Raw genomic sequence first — 20,438 nt, forward strand, 5'->3', positions numbered from 1 at the left:
ACAATTCTCACACACCAGTGCTTTGACAGTATCCCCTAAAAGTGCAATTTACAAATTAGTGAACCAACAAGTTACTTGGTTTTTCTTGGATCCAAGGGCTTGCCCATGTGTCACATACTAGTTCAGTTACAAACAATCAAACCCAAACCAGCACATCTGTCACACATTTCCAGTTGGAGACTCTATCTGATAAATACTGCCAGCAGGCTATTCGGATTTAGAAATATTAAAATAGAATTACTGCCATTGTGCTACCACTCTTGCGTTCTGCAGTAAGACCATAGACACGATGCACAGTACTTTATTTCTCACTGTACCAAACACTCCATGTTGCCCACGTGTCTGTAAACAAGACTAATCGTCCGTCGCATACTCTGGTTCACTCAGGCCTGTATATAACCAGTGCAGTCCCAAAGTCCACCACAGCATCCCACAGTGTTGGTTAGTAGTTTCCAGTGCAGTTCCCCTTCTCCACGTTGACAGCATTTGTTTTCTTCACCATGCCTTCAAAGATCCAGTCACCTGCCCACCATTCTGTTTCTCCCACTCTGCCCACGTGGCTCTGGTCACATGCCCAAGTAGCTGCCAATTCCCACCAGTGGAAATTGGCTACCAATGGCCGATAGGCCACATGGCTAATTTGATATGTGTGGGCAAACAACACAATATGAAGAAGTAAACTTTTAAATTTACTTCCAAGATTTTCACACAGCAGCACGAATGACTGCAAGTTTAGAGCCTTTATTTTCGTGAAGTGTGTAACTTTCACTGGTCTGTCAAAACAATATGAAGAGTATCATACATATCCTTAGAAGCAAATGCTTCTCGGTGTGTTACGCAGTGTGTGCTTCAACGTCAGTTCAACTTTCATTCGCTTTTGTTGCCAACCCTGTGACAATACATTACCTTGGCCTCGTCTGCACAGACAGCAACACATTTTTTACAAAGGAATACCTACTTTTAACAAATAAAGGTCAGTCATATTACAAATGTTTTCTGCTGTAGCATTTGACTAAAGTAGTTTGTTAATAAAAACTCTTTCTCTAAACTATACTGTGAAGAGGACAGATTGCTACTCACCGCAAAGATGACAGAGTTGGCAGACAGGCATGATTAAAAGATTGTTCCATTGTAGCTTTTGGCCAAAGCCTTCTTCAGAAAAGAGAAACTCACACACACACACACACACACACACACACACACACACACACACAACGACTACTACTTCCTGTGACCATTGGCCAGACAACAACAGAAACACATTGAATGGGAGTAGTGTGGGTGGGGGGGGGGGGGGGGGGAAGGGGAGAGGGATAGCAGGGTTTGAGAGCAGTGTGGGCTGCGGAATGGGAGAGGGATACCAGAGTACAGGTGGGGGAAGAGGAATCAGCATTGCCTGAAGGAGCATGCAGAGACATTAGCCTGTGGGACAGGGCTGATAGGCACAGTGTTGGGAGGCTGTATGGGGGAGAGAGGAGGGGGCAAAATGGGGAGCGGAAAGGAGAGGAACAGAGGAGGGAAAAGACCAGTGGATTGACGAGCAGAAAGCAGTGCACAATGAGGATGAGGGGAGATAAATTGAGAGGAGGTGACAGGACAGGTAGTAGAAACAATTTGATGGGGCGTGTGAGGAGAGTAAGCTAATTGTAGGTTGAGGCTGGGATGATTTTGAGACTGGAGGATATGGTGTAAGGATAACTCCCATCTAATCAGTTCAGAAAAGCTAGTTGAGGATGGGAGAGTCAGATGGCCTGCGTTGTAAAGCAGCTGTTGAAATCAAGTATGTTATGTACAGCTGCATATTGCGGCACAGAGCGGTCCACTTTGCTCTTGGCCACAGTTTGGTGGTGACAATCCATCCTCTTAAACATAATGACTAGGATGTTGTGGAGGTTAGGTGGGTGACGAAACACCACTTCAGGAGGGGTGGAAGGATCTGCGGTAAGATGTCACACATTTCAGACGATGGTAGATAACAAAACCCCTGACAAAGGATGTAGTTCAGTTGTTACAGTTGTGAATGGTATTAGGTGATGAAGGGGTCACTCCTTTGTGGCTGGTTCTTGGGGGGTGGTGGGAGAATCGGGAGTTTGTGGGGTATTGTATGGGAAATCTGTTTGTGAACTCTGTCTGGGGGATAGTGTCTGTTTGTAAAGGCCCATTCAGCGTATTCGTGTTGCAGTTTGTCAGAAGTGGCTGGAGATAGTGGTCATGTGTGTGTGTAAGGTGTGCTTGATTTTGTGTGTGTGTGTGTGTGTGTGTGTGTGTGTGTGTGTGTGTGTGTGTGTCATTTACTGATGAAGGCTGTGGCCGAAAGCTTTATGTGAGTGTCTTGTAATTGTGCCTGTCTGCAACTTGATGTGTCTTCTTTATGGTACATAGCAATCTGTCTTTCCCTTTAATATCAAAGAGTCACTTTTGGAATTGACCAACTTGTATAAAAACCTAGAGGTAGCACTTTGTAGGGATGTGAAATGGAATGATCACATTGTCTCAGTTGCAGGTAAAGCAAGTGGTAGACTTCAGTTTAATGGTAGAATACTGGGGAAGTGCAGTCAGTCTACAAAGTAGATTCCTTACAAATTACTCGTGCAACAATCCTAGTATACTGCTCAAGTGCATGGGACCCATACCAAATAGCACTAAGGGGGGATATTTAATGTAGATGGAGAAGAGCAGCATGAATGGTCACAGATTTTTTTAATCTATGGGGAGTGTCACAGATACTGAAGGAACTGAACTGGAAGACTGTTGAAGATTGATGTAAACTATCCCGAGGAAGTCAGCTAATGAAGTTTCATGAGCTGGCTTTAAATGATTATTCTAGGAATATACTACAATCCCCTATGTATGACTCACATAGGCATCATGAGGATAACATTATAATAATTACTGCACACAGAGAGGCATTTAAATAATCATTCTTCCCTTGCTCCATACATGAATGGAACAGGAAGAAACGCTAATAACGGGTATCCCTGGGTCATACTTTAGCCATGCACCCTATGTTTTGAATGCCCATCAACAAGACCCGATCAAAATAGCACTATCTTTAAAACAAGATGAATCATTCCTGGCTAAGGCTGTGGATACAATCAGAACTTCTGTCTTCTGAGTACAGTCCAAAACATGCACATGCACTAAATCCATTTCCTTTAAATTAAACAGACACTTTTTTAATCTGCCAGTTTTCTTAGTGTCATTTTACTTTAAAAATAAAGTAATAAGACAGAATAATTTTACTTAGATAAGTATGTGTTTAATGTAATTGTACATGTACCATTTGAAATGGCCTTGTGTACCACTATCACTGTCTGGAAACCTGTGCTCTCTAGAAGCTGAAATGCTTGTAATAGTATTTGTTCAGAGTTGTGGTGTAGCATAGTGGTTAAGATACATTCCTGACATGCAGAAGGTTTGCATCAGAATCTCTTCAGTACTTCCGAATATCCTCAGTACTTTGAAATTATTTGTGTGCAAATCATTATTGATATGACTTATTATTATTATTTTATTCAGTTAATTTGTTTAAATGTAATTTTTTATTTCTAATCCTTCACCCCATCATTTTCCTCATAAAAAGTTACATTTCAAATATTTGTTTTACAATTTCCATCCATAAAATGCCTTACTTAATAATTAAAATCACATTGACAAAGATTCCAAACAAAAAGGGAAAATATGAGAGCAAATGAAAAAGTTCATACAATGATGAAAATGACATGGTAAAGGATCAGAAATAAAAAAAATACATTTAAACCAATTAAGTGAATAAAAGTAATAATCAAAGTCATACCAATAAAGATTTAAATATAAAATTTCAAAGCACTCGACGAGATTCTAACCCACAATCTTTTACACATTGGGAAAGTATCTTAACAATTGTGCGACATCGCTACTCTACATAACACATTTAATATAAAGTGTCTAGAGAATCGGGCAAAATTCTTTTTTGTTGATTACTTGCAAATGAGGGCACACTTCGATGAATGGCTGCAGGGTGTGATACCTGGGACCTAAAACTACAGCATCATATGGGTCGTTTCAGAAAAGTTGATCCAGCTGCAAGGGACCTCTCCTTGTAAGTAGTGTAATGTGATGTTGGTTTTTGTAGATTTACAGGTAAGTTATTTATAAATGAAGGAAAAGAAAATTATGAATTTACTGTGACTTGAAATAAACTCTCCAGTTAACTGTATAACAGTGAATTGTGGTCTATTATCGTATTCATCGTTTATAGTCAACCAGAACACTTTGTTAAAACTGTTGTCGTGGTTCATTTTTAAAGTTTAATACTATTTGTCAAGCCAAGTTGTTGATAACATGTTTCATTAAGGATTTGTATTGAGAGCAGTGTAAAATTTCTTCACATTGAGATCCTTTCAAAGTCTGTATTTTAAAAACAGGGTAGTGAAAATGTGGTGATCTTACGTGATGGGAACAGTACTCTGTACCCTCTGGCACGAGACTGTGCTGACAGCATCCGTGATCCTCAATGGCTAGATCTGCCTCCTGTTCGATGCATTGGTGCTGGGACTGTAGCTCTCGGAGGCTCGTTGCGTAGCCAGGTTGCCGTGCTAGCGTTGGCTGTAGAACCGCAGTTGCTTTTACCTAGGCTGCTACGCTGCGACCTGGAAGGTGTTCGTTCTGTTCTCTCATCACTCGACTCACGGACAATTGGTAAGTAGCTCAGCAACACAGCATCTACAAACTTTGTAGAAGTTTAACAAAGTATCCAATTTGTGTGGAATGTATATATAATTTTTGTGCAAAAAATGATTTTTACCTTTTCAGATGCTATATTAAATGAACGTTGTGATGGCAACAGGAACATTCTGCATGCTTGTGTTACAATGTGTGCACCAACATCAAACAAGGATGGAGAACAAGGTAAGAATTGGTGAATTAATTCATAGTTTCATTAAACCACAATGAGTTTTTGATCTGTTTTTGTCCCCCACTCCACCTCTGTCCCCAAAGGCTTCATCCTGTTAATTCAGCCTATAAATGGTCATTATGTACAGTACTGTTGAAACTGTTTCTTGTGGTTTGTTACCTCTTCTGTGTCAACAAACATGCAGTGCAGAGGTGACAACGAGGGTGCTACCCACTTCAGCCGAGATGGGGCACTTAATGCTTATTCTTCAGTTTAATTTCGATGCTTTTGCTCCAAAGTATGTAGACTGTTGTATACCGTCGGAAACAACATGGTACATTGTGTGGAGGTTCAATGAGAAAGTAGTACTTGCTCTACAGTGACCTCATTTTACAATGATGGTCTAACAGTTAAACCAGAGGTATTTCGATAAGGGATTGGTCCATAACCATTGTGTAGTTGCCAAATATGGCAATTGCGGTTTACATCAAAGAAAAATTTTGTTGAAAAAACTAATGTAGGAAAAGACAGATTGCTACTTACCATAAAAAAAAAGGACATTTCAAGTTGCAGACAGGCACAATTAAGACAATTAAGATACTCACGTATAGCTTTTGACCACATCCTTTGTCAGTGACACACACACACACACACACACACACACACACACACACGCACACTCACACACACTTACCTGTGTGGCTGTGGGTGTGTGCGGATGTGGGTGTGCCTGTGCATCTTTTACTGATGAAGTCCGTGGCTGATGAAAGGTATAAGTGAGTGTCTTTTAATTGTGCATGTCTGCAACTTGACCTGTCTTCTTTATGGTAAGTAGCAATCTGTCTTTTCCTATATTGTTGATAATCCTACTTGGAGTTTCCGTTGTTTAATTTGTACTCACCGTCAAGAGGCAAAATGTGTAATACTGATAACAAGACATTTGTGAAAGTAAAAGGGACACAATAATTTGCTTTCTGAATTAATAGTTCCTTCATCAAGAAGGGCAAAGGGATATGTTGGGGAAGCTTAAGAAGGAAGGGAGATCATTTGTCTTTTGCTTTCCAAATTATGACGAAAATTCCATGTGTTCAAAACAAAACTTATGACTTGGAAAGTGGCATAGTAAAAGAGAGATATGGGTTTTTGAAAAATAATATATATATTTCAAACACACATTTTTTAAACTGTAATGCATACAACAATGGAATTTGTGACGCACTTGTAGTTCGTCCCATACTTGGGTAAACGTGTACATCATCACTGATGTTTAATGTCAGTACGGATCTGGTTTTCCAACACTTCTAGGTGCTGTGATAGCGTTGGTGCATAAACATTGTTCGTAATGAAACTCTACAGGGACAAGTCACAGGGCAGATGATCCAGTGACAGGAGGCCAGCTGAGAAGTGCAGTTACTGGCTGTTTGTTGACCAGTCCAACAGCTTGGCAGAGTTTCATTCAGATTTTCACACATTTGGCAACTCAGGTAGTGGAGTGCCCCATCTTGTTGAAAAACATATTTTCTTTTATACGTACAGTAAATGTATTATGTGGTGCGTATAATTATTTTGTTGTATTAAAAACAAAGATTCCAAGACTTACCAAGCGGGAAAGGGTCGGTAGACAGGCACAATAAAATAACACACACACACACACACACAAAATTTCTAGCTTTCGCAACCAACGGTTGCTTCTTCAGGAAAGAGGGAAGGAGAGGGAAAGACGAAAGGATGTGGGTTTTAAGGGTGAGGGTAAGGAGTCATTCCAATCCCGCGCGCTCGTACACACACACACACACACACACACACACACATATATGTATATGCGTATGGCAATAAACAAACTGCCTTCATTTAGTTGCATAGATGGTACATACCTCCACGAATTTAAAGTAACTAAGAGAAAGACGGGGAAAAAAAGACGACTTTTTAATAGATTTAGTCTTTTTTAAAGCCTGTATTATAACCATGGATTCATAGCATTGACAATAGAAGTGTGTGTGTGTGTGTGTGTGTGTGTGTGTGTGTGTGTGTGTGTGTGTGTGTTGGGGGGGGGGGGGGGGTAATGTGTCACAGATAGGTAGCTGCTGCCATTTTTCACAGACGTTTTGCATCAGTCACACTTCATCTATAAGTAAAGTTCTCTACTGCATGATGTATTCTCTGCCATCTCTGGATGTGACCAAGAAAATATGTGCAGGTGGCATGGTTTTATGCTTAATGTGACAGCACCATTTAGAACTAAATTGTCTGAAGCTAGACGTTCCTTAGTTGTTCTCTTTGGTGACTGTTTCATATTCATTAAATAAATGGAAAAGAGCCAAAAATTTTCCTGCTTCTTAGTGCAATGTTGCACTGTGTGAATGACACCCATTCTATTTTTAAAGATTGAATTTGCAATTTCGTTCTGTTTTATTTTTTGCACATTATCAGAAGGTATTGTGTAGTTGACAGGGGAAAGTATTGTTAATTTGCATGTTTAACTTTTTTCCTTTAACCCCTTAAGGATTTTTTCAAATTATATTCAAAAAAATAATAATCTTTCATTAATGAAAAACATTGTATAATGAATACACTACATGTAGACATCATCAGTAATAAACTCATGGGTGTACTTTCGCACTGGACTCTTGACTAAAATATCCTGAAATGTGAAAGTAATTTTTTTTTTAGTTTCTGTGTAGCTTTGATGTCTAACTATGTATTTCACAACGGATCAGTAGATTCCTGTAACCCCAGGTTAGCCGAGGGCGCTAATGCATTGTTTTCTAGACTCAAGTAGGAACGCTGGCCCTGGATCGAATCCGCCCAACGGATTCACGATGAGGGCCAGTGAGCCAACCATCTTGGATACTCACATATGGTTTTCCACATCCCACTAGGTGAATACCAGGCTCGTCCCCGTGTCCACCTCAGTTACACGACTCGCAAACATTAGCAAAATGTTCGCACTATTTCATGGCCTACACTAGACGCAGACAGCTGGGGTACACTAATTTAGTCCTGATTGGTTTGGGGTGACGACAGGAAGGGTGTCCTTCCACCCTCTCACACTAACATCGTCAAATCCATAGTAACAAGGCCGACCTCCTGTTGAAGTGGGACAGAGGCCCCCGAAATTGATGATGATCATCATCAGTAGATTCCTGTGAACATAAGACTTGGAGGAGCTAGCTGGAGCACAGTTGATATATTTCTCTTGTACCATTGGCAAGCACTTGTCACTCAACTGTCAAACTGTAGTCACTTTCAGTCTATAGTGAAGTAACATCACACTCTTGTTTAGTTTTTGAGTTGCTCAATTGAATATCAGACTCAAGATCAGTATAGTAATCCTTTTTTTGAAAGCATTGCTTAAACAACAATATAGGAGAGTCTGAAAGTGTGTGTTTTGTCGTCAAGTATTCGAGGCAGCACACAGTAGAGATGATACAAAAGGCAACTGCCTCAATCAAAACACAGAAGCCAAGCTACAAATGTAGTACCAGATGATTTCTGGTAACTACCACACTGAAATGAATATAATTGTTTTTTCTTAAGTTGCCTTTGTTTATTCAGGATTTAAGTTTCAGTCAAAATATTAAAAATGAGATAACTCGAAATTTTCTTTTAAGGAGTTAAGCAACAAGAAAAAAATGTTATTTCATGTGAAGGAAGGCTAAGGAAAGAAATAAAGAAAAATATTGTAGAGCGGCTATGGTCCATAATGGGAAGTTGTTTTTTGTCATTTTGCATTAAAGAAAACTTGCAGTAATGAAAATTGAATCTAATCAGTTTTGAAAGTTGAATTGTAATAAAATCATATTAAAATTATCAGTTCTTTCATTCATCACTAATTTTGCAACAATAAACAAATAATTACACCCCATTGTAAATACAGAGATTAGAATAGGAACAAAAGTGTAAGTTAAAAATATGCATTGAACATTAAAATACGCCTACTAAATTACAGTCTCAAACCCAAAACAAGATTCATTCTTGTTGTCATTGGAGATCAAAGACCGGGACAGTAGATTCTATATTTTGGTAAACATCTTGTAGGTTGTAACCTGCAGGTAACACAATTCTTCATAGTTTGTTACAAAAAATATCCCATTTCATGGGAGGAGGGATATAGATCATTTATCAGGATGCAAGATGTGTTAATATTGATTTTATGAGACAGAAGTATAAAAAATTAAAAGAACTAACAAGTGGTTTCATTCTCTGTGCCAATCTGTTTTATGCACTCTCTTCCTTACTACTGACATTTGTACACATTTCCGTAGAACACAGGTCTGAGCACTGTTTATAGATTCTAATGTTTGTTTCATGATAGTTTTTAAAAGATTACTTGTTATGCATGAATCTGAAAAACTTTTTCTGTATTCACACATTTGTATATTATTCTGTCTTGGCTCCCAAAGACTTATGGGCAAAATAGCAATGATCTTTCATTTATATTGTAGAAATGTTTCGTAATAAACTTTCATGGATCCCCTCCATCTATATCAAATGTGTTTTCTGCTCCTCAGAGGGCAGTAACAGCAACAGTTCGGGGCTAGAGTCTATCAACGTGATCACCAATGCCTTAGGTTCACGATCTGTGAGCCTGCGTGAGATGATGAGAAGAGCTACAGCAGCTGTGAGGTCTGGTGAGTGGCAGTGAAAGATGTATTGCAATGCAACATGTCGGTGGGGTCCTGTTTTGTTGTCTTAGTTCAGTACCCACCCGTGAATAATTTTGCATTATTCCTAGGTAACTATTTCATAGTGAAGATCTTGTTCGTGAACAGGCTCAGGAAATTGTTTAACATGCAACAGCAGGTTACATAATTGTGCAGGAGTGCAGCAACAACATTTTGTTTCGTTGCTGATGTATAACAAAGAAAACATCAAATTTTAGGTGCATGAATTTTAAATTATTGTAGCCTTGCTTGAACCGATCCTCAAAAATTATTTTTTGTTGTTAAAATATTAAGTCTGATTTGCCATTGCCTTTTAGATGTTGACAGTTAATTCTTAATGTCATTTTCTAGTTACTGAAGTTGAAGGTGGTGTGTCATGGTTTTGGTTAGAAGTGTCTGTAAATTATACTTATCTTTATGAACATAAGCTGCTGTAGGAATATGCAAACAAAAAAGATTAGCCATAGAAAGAAATTGTTATGAAACAGTTTTTCTGCATAACATCTCTTCGGGGTGAAATGTACATTACTCTGTCAACTGAGCTTAGAAGTGTATGTGCAGGGTGGGAATTTAAAGTGTGCATTATTTGAGAACATATCTGCAAGAGGTGTATAACCTTCCGGAATTACGCTGTAAGTTTATTGTAACACAGTATCCCGTATTATGGGAGCAGGAAATGGGAAACTCGCATACATTGTTAAAAGATTGTCCTTTCAGTTCTACTTCTGGATTAGGTTTTTCATACTCGGGGTGCAGTACATTGTTTTCGCAGATGTAATATTGTTAAACTATGCTTACAAAGATATTCACATAGTATTGTTTTCAAAAGAAAGAATTGTCTCAGGAATTTGCAAATCGGTATAAAATCTGCATATATTGTTCTTGTCCTAATTACAAGTACTTATCTTCGTTTGTGAATTTTTCCCAGCTCCTGTGGTGGCTCACTTAATGAGTAAATATGTTGTTCAAATACATTCTATCTCTCTCTCTCTCTCTCCCCCTCCCTCCCTCCAACCTCAGCAAAGTCCCAAATTGAAACATTAATTACTGGATTAATTATAGTTATTGTTGCAGAACGCGAAGTCGCTGTTGACAGCAGTGCACATCAACATATTTCAGATGAACCTATTCCAACCCTTAGCTGGCCTCCTGAAACATTTGATCCTGCGTCAGGTGATGAAGACAGCTTGATGGGGCTCGGTGGATCAAACGCTGCAAATAATAAACCATCTGCAAGTGGCAAGTATTTTTTGTATATACTTCTACACAGCTGTCAGTTAAATGCTGTATTGTAACTGTTGTTGTTGTTTGTATTAGGTTCAACTTCTGGTGCAAGTCCTAGCAACTCGTATGTCGTGGATCCCATAGAACGGAAAAACAATGCAATTGTGTCGTTGCGCCTACTCTGTGAGAGTCCAGGTCTTGCCCCTCATCTGGGCACATTACTTGGTGCAAAGTAAGTTATATCTTTTTCACTGTAATGTGTGTCACTAATTCATAAATCGTAATAGTGTGGGAAGCGGTAAGGACACACACACACACACACACACACACACACACACAAAATACAGGTTTAGAAGTACATCAGTTGTAAACTTCTTGCTACTTTTTGTTTGTCAGTAGGCAACAACAAGTGCTATGACCATCAAGATGTATCTTTGCAATAGTTACCCTCCACAAGTGCTATCTTACACTCTATTCCTACCTTTATTTCCAAAATACTTGCAACAAAGAAATTGTATGTAAATCAGAGGTAATACTTTCCACATTTACTAGTTTACATTTCATATGCTAAATGGTTAGACACGTTGAAGCTTAGGAAGTTGTGGCTGGATTATGATGTGGAAAACATTCCTCTGTTGTTGTAAATTCTGGACATTACTTTGACTGTGTGTGATAAGGCATTTGTTTCTCGCAATTATGAATTCCATAAAATAACTTAAAAATGGAACATAATGTAGTTATCGAGCTGCACAATTGAAAACTTCCAAATGAACTGGGGAGTACCTGGTTATGACTGAGTTACTCCACATGTTTGTGATTTTTAGACAATCATTTGTACATGGACTATATGCACGTATGTTGAAACTATAAATGAGTAACCATTTCACCACCACTTCCAAATTGTAATATTTATTAATCGTGAATGTTACCGCTGTTATTGGAAGAGAACACGTGTTTCTAGTTCCTCAGCACTGCTTTTAAGAAGTTGACAGTATTGAAAATTGCAAAAATGAATGGCGATTTATCTTGTGAGTTAACAGAATGATGTATCTTTGAGAAATGTGTCATATACCTGCTCTACATGTGCCTCTGCTTTGTATACTTTCCTAGTGAGATCAGAATTCAATTCTTGACACACTATAAAACTCTACAAACTGTACCAAAGATATTGTAGGTTCAGTGTATCTTCAGCGCTGCTACAAAAGGGACACCCTTGACTTTAGTGACACCAGGATCAATGTTTCTAGTGGCTACTTTTTCTGTGTAGACAATAAAATCTGTGTTGTATGCTAAAGACAATAGAACACTCATTATTAATAACATACATTATAGTATATTACATGATTTTTGTGTAAGTTCAAAAGTCATGCTTTGTAAATGTTTTAACAGATTGCTGTTAATAGGAAACACTTTTGTGTTGTGGCTATACAGCAGGCTTTTGTAAATAGACCATTTCTGATCCTTATTTATTTTTTGTTTCTCAATACTCTTGCAAAGAAACCTGTGATGATTTGTGGAGAAATTGAATTCAGATAGTTGAAAGAGTGGTGATTTTACAGACACCTACATGTATGTGCCTTGTGTTCTTACATGTTTATTGCCTTCCTCTGGTGTTTCTTTTTCTCAAATTGATTTATATCGTATGTGAACTGTTCTGAGGAAGATAATGTAGTCCCTCAAGGGTTGTTTTTAAGTGTGACTGCCATTGTCATCATAATCAGAACATTCATAGCAGGAAGCTCATCATCATCATCATCATCATCATCATCATCATCATCATCATCATCATTTGTGACAGTCACTAGATTGAATTGTGGAGAGAGAAAAAAAGAGGACTGTGTAAAAATTGGGACTTTGTCCAGGTGCTAATAACTGCGCAGTTGAGCACCCCACAAACCTAATATCAGGAAGCCCAGCACTGCACATTAATCATAAATGATTTTGTTGTTTTACTCTTCCAACTTTATGAAGACATCCTGTTATCTGTACTAACTGTCTTCGTTTCAGACAAGATTCTTAGTTCTGAAACTTTTGTGAGGTGTATAACATTCTTGTTTGAGTTGTTTACTACCACTCAAAGACTTTGACTTATGCGGAAATCTCAGATACTCTTGACAAAAAGAAATGTTCTGAGTCATTTCGTTTAAAACCACTTTGCTTTGTAAACAGTTAGTTTTAGAATCCTGTAGCATAAAGTGAAGGGGAGCATTGAATTGGTGTAATGTGATTCCTCAATGATAGCTCTCTGTAGTGTGTTCACTGACCACATTAGCGCTTGTTGTTGTCTGTGGATTCTTGGGCTAGAGATCCATTTCCTATTGCACGGTTGTGAGTGTGACGCAGTATAATGTGCATGTGAAAATTTATTATATTGCTGTTAGCTTCCACATAAAAGCAGAGGTTTTTATTTTTTATGTAACTTTTAATGTATAAAAGAAATGTAAATACGGATCTGTATTTGAACATGGATTTTTTTTTTTTTTTTTTTTGGGGGGGGTGGGGGCAGCAGTGAATATACATTGAAATTATTAAAAAAGAACCTGAAAAGTAGCATTGTCACGTTAACAGTGACAGGACAGTAAGTAGCTGCTCGTGGTTTGTCTATGCATGTTGGTGTCATCTACACTGTTTAAAGTATGATTTGTTGATGATCCGGGGATAAGTCAGAATATGTAATGAAACCATTTGAGTGACTTCGGACTGAAATATGTAATAAAAAAAATGCAAGACAGTCACTGTATTTTATCAAGGTCTAGTCTCTAAAGCTTTGTATTCTGCAAATCGATGACAGTGCACATAGATATCCAAAACTGATTTAAAGTTGTTGGCCGCATTCAGAATTGTAACCTTGGCACGGCATACCAGCTGATAGTGCTGTATGATTTTCCAGTACACAAACCATCAGAACCCATTCAAGCATATATGGACTTAAAAATGATGTGTCAGAACCATTTTTTGCAACATATATATGTAAATTTGTTTAAATTACCCCAAAAGCTTGTTTCTCTGAAGATTTGGATTTCAGTGTTACCAATAGTAGTTTACTACTTTCGTGCACCTGTAACACCTTCACATATTTACAAACATCTGTATCTAGGTGTAATCATGTATGTCTTAACGATACGTAAATGCAGAAGAAAGTAACTCAAAGGTTGCGAGTTGACAATTTTGATAAAGAAAATAAACTTAAGTAGTAAGAACTATAGGAATTCATTAAAATGAGGATAATTCATACGGACAAGGAAAGCTGTCAAGGACAGCACATTTCTCATCATGGCTTATTTAATTTAATTAAGGTCTCAGTCAGGAAGAAGCCATTCAGGTATAAAATTTGATACTTGTGCTCGGTTCCTGTTTTTTGCATCCCCCATTACACTTTTTTATTCTGTGAAAATATTTCATGACCATAACTGTCAGTGCCCCTCCATGAACCATGGACCTTGCCGTTGGTGGGAAGGCTTGCGTGCCTCAGCGATACAGATAGCCGTACCGTAGGTTCAACCACAACGGAGGGGTATCTGTCGAGAGGCCAGACAAACACGTGGTTCCTGAAGAGGGGCAGCAGGCTTTTCAGTAGTTGCAAGGGCAACAGTCTAGATGATTGACTGATCTGGCCTTGTAACAATAACCAAAACGGCCTGGCTGTGCTTGTACTGCCGTAATTTTTCCCGAGGGCATGCAGCATTACTGAATGATTAAATGATGATGGCATCCTCTTGGGTAAAATATTTCGGAGGTAAAGTAGTCCCCCATTTGGATCTCCGGGTGGGGACTACTCAAGAGGATGTCGTTATCAGGAGAAAGAAAACTGGTGTTCTACGGATCGGAGCGTGGATCGGAGCGTGGAATGTCAGATCCCCTTAATTGGGCAGGTAGGTTAGAAAATTTAAAAGGGGAAATGGATAGGTTAAAGTTAGATATAGTGGGAATTAGTGAAGTTTGGTGGCAGGAACAAGATTTCTGGTCAGGTGACTACAGGGTTATAAACACAAAATCAAATAGGGGTAATGCAGGAGTAGGTTTAATAATGAATAGGAAAATAGGAATGTGGGTAAGCTACTACAAACAGCATAGTGAGCGCATTATTGTGACCAAGATAGATACAAAGCCCACACCTACTACAGTAGTACAAGTTTATATGCCAACTAGCTGTGCAGATGACAAAGAAATTGAAGAAATGTGTGATAAAATAAAAGAAATTATTCAGATAGTGAAGGGTGACGAAAATTTAATAGTCATGGGTGACTGGAATTCGGTAGTAGGAAAAGGGAGAGAAGGAAACGTAGTAGGTGAATATGGATTGGGGCTAAGAAATGAAAGAGGAAGCCGCCTGGTAGAATTTTGCACAGAGCACAACTTAATCATAGCTAACACTTGGTTCAAGAATCATAAAAGAAGGCTGTATACATGGAAGAAGCCTGGTGATACTGACAGGTTTCAGATAGATTATATAATGGTAAGATAGAGATTTAGGAACCAAGTTTTAAATTGTAAAACATTTCCAGCGGCAGATGTGGACTCTGACCAGAATCTATTGGTTATGACCTGCAGATTAAAACTAAAGAAACTGCAAAAATGTGGGAATTTAATGAGATGGGACCTGGATAAGCTGAAAGAACCAGAGGTTGTACAGAGTTTCAGGGAGAGCATAAGGGAGCAATTGACAGGAATGGGGAAAAAAATACAGTTGAAGAAGAATGGGTAGCTCTGAGGGATGAAGTACTGAAGGCAGCAGAGGATCAAGTAGGTAAAAAGACAAGGGCTAGTAGAAATCCTTGGGTAACAGAAGAAATATTGAATTTAATTGATGAAAGGAGAAAATATAAAAATACAGTAAATGAAGCAGGCAAAAAGGAATACAAACGTCTCAAAAATGAGATCGACAGGAAGTGCAAAATTGCTAAGCAGGGATGGCTAGAGGACAAATGTAAGAATGTAGAGGCTTATCTCACTAGGGGTAAGATAGATACTGCCTACAGGAAAATTAAAGAGGCCTTTGGAGATAAGAGAACTACTTGTATGAACATCAAGAGCTCAGATGGAAACCCAGTTCTAAGCAAAGAGGGGAAAGCAGAAAGGTGGTATATAGAGGGTCTATTCAAGGGCGATGTACTTGACGACAATATTATGGAAATGGAAGAGGATCTAGGTGAAGATGAAATGGGAGATATGATACTGCGTGAAGAGTTTGACAGAGCACTGAAAGACCTGAGTCGAAACAAGGGCCCAGGAGTATACAACATTCCATTGGAACTACCGACAGCCTTGGGAGAGCCAGTCCTGACAAAACTCTACCATCTGGTGAGCAAGATGTATGAGACAGGCGAAATTCCCTCAGACTTCAAGAAGAACATAATAATTCCAATCCCAAAGAAAGCAGGTGTTGATAGATGTGAAAATTACCAAACTATCAGTTTACTAAGTCACAGCTGCAAAAATACTAACGCAAATTCTTTACAGGCAAATGCAAAACCTAGTAGAAGCCGACCTCGGGGAAGATCAGTTTGGATTCCGTAGAAATATTGGAACACGTGAGGCAATACTGACCTTACGACTTATCTTAGAAGCTAGATTAAGGAAGGGCAAACCTACATTTCTAGCATTTGTAGACTTAGAGAAAGCTTTTGACAATGTTGTCTGGAATACTCTCTTTCAAATTCTGAAGGTGGCAGTGGTAAAATACAGGGAGGGAAAGGCTATTTTTAATTTGTACAGAAACCAGATGGCAGTTAATGAGTCGAGGGACATGAAAGGGAAGCAGTGGTTGGGAAGGGAGTGAGACAGGGCTGTAGTCTCTCCCTGATGTTATTCAATCTGTATATTGAGCAAGCAGTAAAGGAAACGAAAGAAAAATTCGGAGTAGGTATTAAAATCCATGGAGAAGAATTAAAAACTTTGAGGTTCGCCGATGATATTGTAATTCTGTCAGAGACAGCAAAGGACTTGGAAGAGCAGTTGAACGGAATGGATAGCGTCTTGAAAGTAGGATATAAGAGGAACATCAACAAAATCAAAACGAGGACAATGGAATGTAGTCGAATTAAGTCGGATGATGCTGAGGGAATTAGATTAGGAAATGAGACACTTAAAGTAGTAAAGGTGGTTTGCTATTTGGGTAGCAAAATAAGTGATGATGGTCGAAGTAGAGAGGATATAAAATGTAGATTGGCGTTTCTGAAGAAGAGAAATTTGTTAATATCGAGTATAGATTTAAGTGTCAGGAAGTCATTTCTGAAAGTATTTGTATGGAGTGTAGCCATATATGGAAATGAAACATGGACGAAGAAGAGAATAGAAGCTTTCGAAATGTGGTGCTACAGAAGAATGCTGAAGATTAGATGGGTAGATCACATAACTAATGAGGAATGGGGAGAAGAGAAGTTTGTGGCACAACTTAACCATAAGAAGGGATTGGTTGGTAGGACATGTTCTGAGGCATCAAGGGATCACCAGTTTAGTATTGGAGGGCAGCGTGGAGGGTAAAAATCGTAGAGGGAGATCAAGAGATGACTACACTAAGCAGATTCAGAAGGGTGTAGGTTGCAGTAGGTACTGGGAGATGAAGAAGCTTGCACAGGATAGAGTAGCATGGAGAGCTGCATCAAACCAGTCTCAAGGCTGAAGACCACAACAACAACAACAACTGTCAGTGATTTTTCTCATTAATTTTTTTTTAACTTTGTGATGTTTACATAAAAAATTCTGCAGTGACAAATACTGCCACAGTATCTATGTAGTAATTGCCAAGCAGCATACTGACTTTCCACAAAAAGCTGTCCTCTGCAGTACCTGTTACATGAGATGACAGGGGTCAAAGTATTGAATTTATATTTGAGTGTGTCCAGTTTCAAATCTAGTATTTTGAGAAATAAGTGTTGTTTTTCTAACTCACCTTGTGAAAGAAATATGTTGGAATATAATTAATGGAAAGGCATAATCAATCTTAAATGATGATGATGATGATGATGATGATGATGATAAGTAATGGAAGTTGTAAAGGTAGCCACTCATGACATAGTTAGGGGATTGTGTGGTCAATACCTAGGTAAACCAGGCTGTAAATGTTCCCAAGCTTTTGAAAGAACATTGTCTTCCTCCTGAGCTGACTAAGACAGACCACCCCCACCCCTTTCCAACGCTCATGCGTACGGGCATGCATCCACGCGCGCGCGCTCACACACACCCACACACCCACCCACCCACACACACACACACACACACACACACACACACACACACACACACACACACACACACCTCCGTAAGGCTACATTGTGCCTGTCAACTACAGAAATTTTATCTCCATAGGCCTTATGTGGCAAGATTCTTAAAACAATTAAAACAAAATATTCTGACCAGCATAAGAATAAAGTTTTGTCGATGCACTGGGATGAACTAGGTGTTTGTAATAAAGTCTAATTGTATGATTCCATGAACAACTTGCAAGGAATCCTGTAGCCTTTTGGATTGTAAAGATAAATTTTTATCCTGCCATTGAAGGGGGCAAAATGAGGTTAACGCAATGAAATTATTGTACTAAAGTAAATATGTTCAGGAAATGAAACTTAATTTTGGTTAAATATATCTTCGGTGGGGGAAGGGAAAAAAATGATGAGGTTACAGTCAATCTAAATGATAACAAATCAGAATATTTCTGCTTTCCTTGTTACAAATCCAGAGTTACAGAGAGGCCATTATCAAGCAAACCACACTGAAACATCAAAATTTAGTATTGTCAGAAGTATGGTAACAGTAACACACACATTTAATGTATCTTTCCATATTGTTATTGCGGTCTGCAGTCCAAAGACTGGTTCGGTGCAGCTCACAACACGTGCCTATCCTGTGCAAGCCTCCGTATCTCAGCATTTTCAACGTTGTTTAATGTAGCTGAGCCTCAATCTCCCTAAAAGATTTTTACCTCCCGTACTTTCCATGACCAAATCAGCAATTCCTTGATACCTCAGGGTTGTCCTAGCAAATGATCATTTCATTTTGGCAAGTTGTGCCATAAATTTCCTCTCTCTCTAATTCTGTTAATACCTCTTCATTAGTTATCACCACCATTCATCTGTAGCACCACAATATATAAAAGCTTTTATTCTCTTCTTCTCTGAACTGGTGTGCTTATTGTCCACCTTTCTTTTTTGTACAAGACTACGTGCCAGACAAAAATCATTGGTTAAGACTTGTTAGTACCTAAAATTACATATAAAGTTAGCATTGTTTTCTTTTTTTCCTTTCAGAAGCAATGCCTTTTAAATGCTCTCTACTTCAACAGTTACCATTTATTTTGATGCCTAAACAGCAAAGCTTGTGTGTTACTTTGTCTCGTTTTCTTTGCTAGTTTGTCTCGTTTTCTTACACAATTGCCTCAACAATGCCTGATATTGTTCAGCTACATTCCATTATCGTTATGTTACTTTTGCTAACATCTTATAACCTCCTTTCTGTACTCATTTACTTTTCTGTTTGTCTGATATTCCAAGTCATTTGACAACTTGAGATAATTAGAATGTCACTTTAAATTTCTTCCAAAATTTCTCCTTGGTTTCCTGTACTAGTTCCTCAGTATACAGACTAGATAATATTGAGGATAGCCTACAATCCTGTCTCACTTCCTTCTCAAACATTACCTCTTTTTCATGTCCTTTGAATCTTATTACTACAATCTGAGTTCTGTGCAAGTCCTAGATAACCTTTTGTCTTCTATGTTTTATCCCTTCTACCATCAGAATTCTAAAGAGTGTATTCCATTCAAATTACCTAAAACTTAATCTAAATCTACAAATTCGATAAATATAGGTTTGGCTTTCTTCAGTCTGTCTTCTAAGGTGTGCCATATGATCACTGTTACTTCACATGTGACTACATTTCTCTGGCACCCAAAATAATAATCTATGAGCTTGACATCTGTGTCACTTACCCACACCTGTCAGTCTTCTTTGTAGTTGGAATTGTTACATTCTTTACCTTTCTAACTCTCTGTATTTCAATTGTTGCATTTGTCTTGTCTACCATCTGGTATTGGTTTATCATGGTGTGTTCTCCCAATGATCTCAATATTTCTTAGGGAAAGTCATCCATTCCAGGTGCCTTGTTCTGACTGCGATCTTTCAATGCTGTGTCAAATGCTTCTTACAGTATCATATAGCCCAGCTCATCTGTACTTAGTTCCTCCTCTCTTTCTATAATATTGTCCTGTGGTTCGCTCACCTTATATAGACCCTCTATATATTCCTATCAGTGTTTCCTTCTTTCCTAAGCACTGACTTGCCATCTGCAGCTCTTGATTTTCATATGGTTGCTTCTTGTTCCTTCAAAGATTTCTTCAATTTTCATATAGACAGTCATTCATACTTCTGCAGCCTGGTATTTGTCATCTAGTTATACCTGGTTAGCTATTTTGCTCTTCTTGTCAGTCTTTTGTTTTAGAAACACTATTCCTATTTGCGTGCTTCATTTAGTGCATTTTAATATTTTATTCTTTGAACTGTTAGATGCAACCAGTAAAACCACATTCCCAATTCTTTAAAAAATGTACTTTTGTGTATAAAACATCATATATCCTGAACTGTGGATAGTTGCTACTCACCATATAGTGGAGATGCTGACTCGTAGATAGGCACAATAAAAAAGACTGTCACAAAATAAGCTTTCGACTAAGAAAGCCT

The 20,438-nt window shown here is 38.4% G+C and overlaps 1 protein-coding gene across 6 annotated transcripts in view; it reads left to right on the top strand.

Annotated features, from left to right (window-relative positions):
* Window positions 1-20,438, top strand: part of LOC126336313 (E3 ubiquitin-protein ligase UBR5) — a 322,944-nt gene that overhangs the window by 101,515 nt on the left and 200,991 nt on the right. For 4 of the 6 annotated variants that reach the window (XM_049999854.1, XM_049999856.1, XM_049999859.1 and 1 more), the window contains exons 14-18: window positions 4,407-4,680; window positions 4,795-4,890; window positions 9,388-9,507; window positions 10,603-10,779; window positions 10,858-10,996. In XM_049999854.1, coding sequence (XP_049855811.1) covers window positions 4,407-4,680; window positions 4,795-4,890; window positions 9,388-9,507; window positions 10,603-10,779; window positions 10,858-10,996 — 806 coding nt within the window. The remainder of the gene's footprint in view (window positions 1-4,406; window positions 4,681-4,794; window positions 4,891-9,387; window positions 9,508-10,602; window positions 10,780-10,857; window positions 10,997-20,438) is intronic. The other 2 variants (XM_049999857.1, XM_049999858.1) reach the window with 1 other exon arrangement.

The sequence above is a fragment of the Schistocerca gregaria genome, chromosome 2 (assembly GCF_023897955.1).
Source record: "Schistocerca gregaria isolate iqSchGreg1 chromosome 2, iqSchGreg1.2, whole genome shotgun sequence".
Lineage (NCBI taxonomy): Eukaryota > Metazoa > Arthropoda > Insecta > Orthoptera > Acrididae > Schistocerca > Schistocerca gregaria.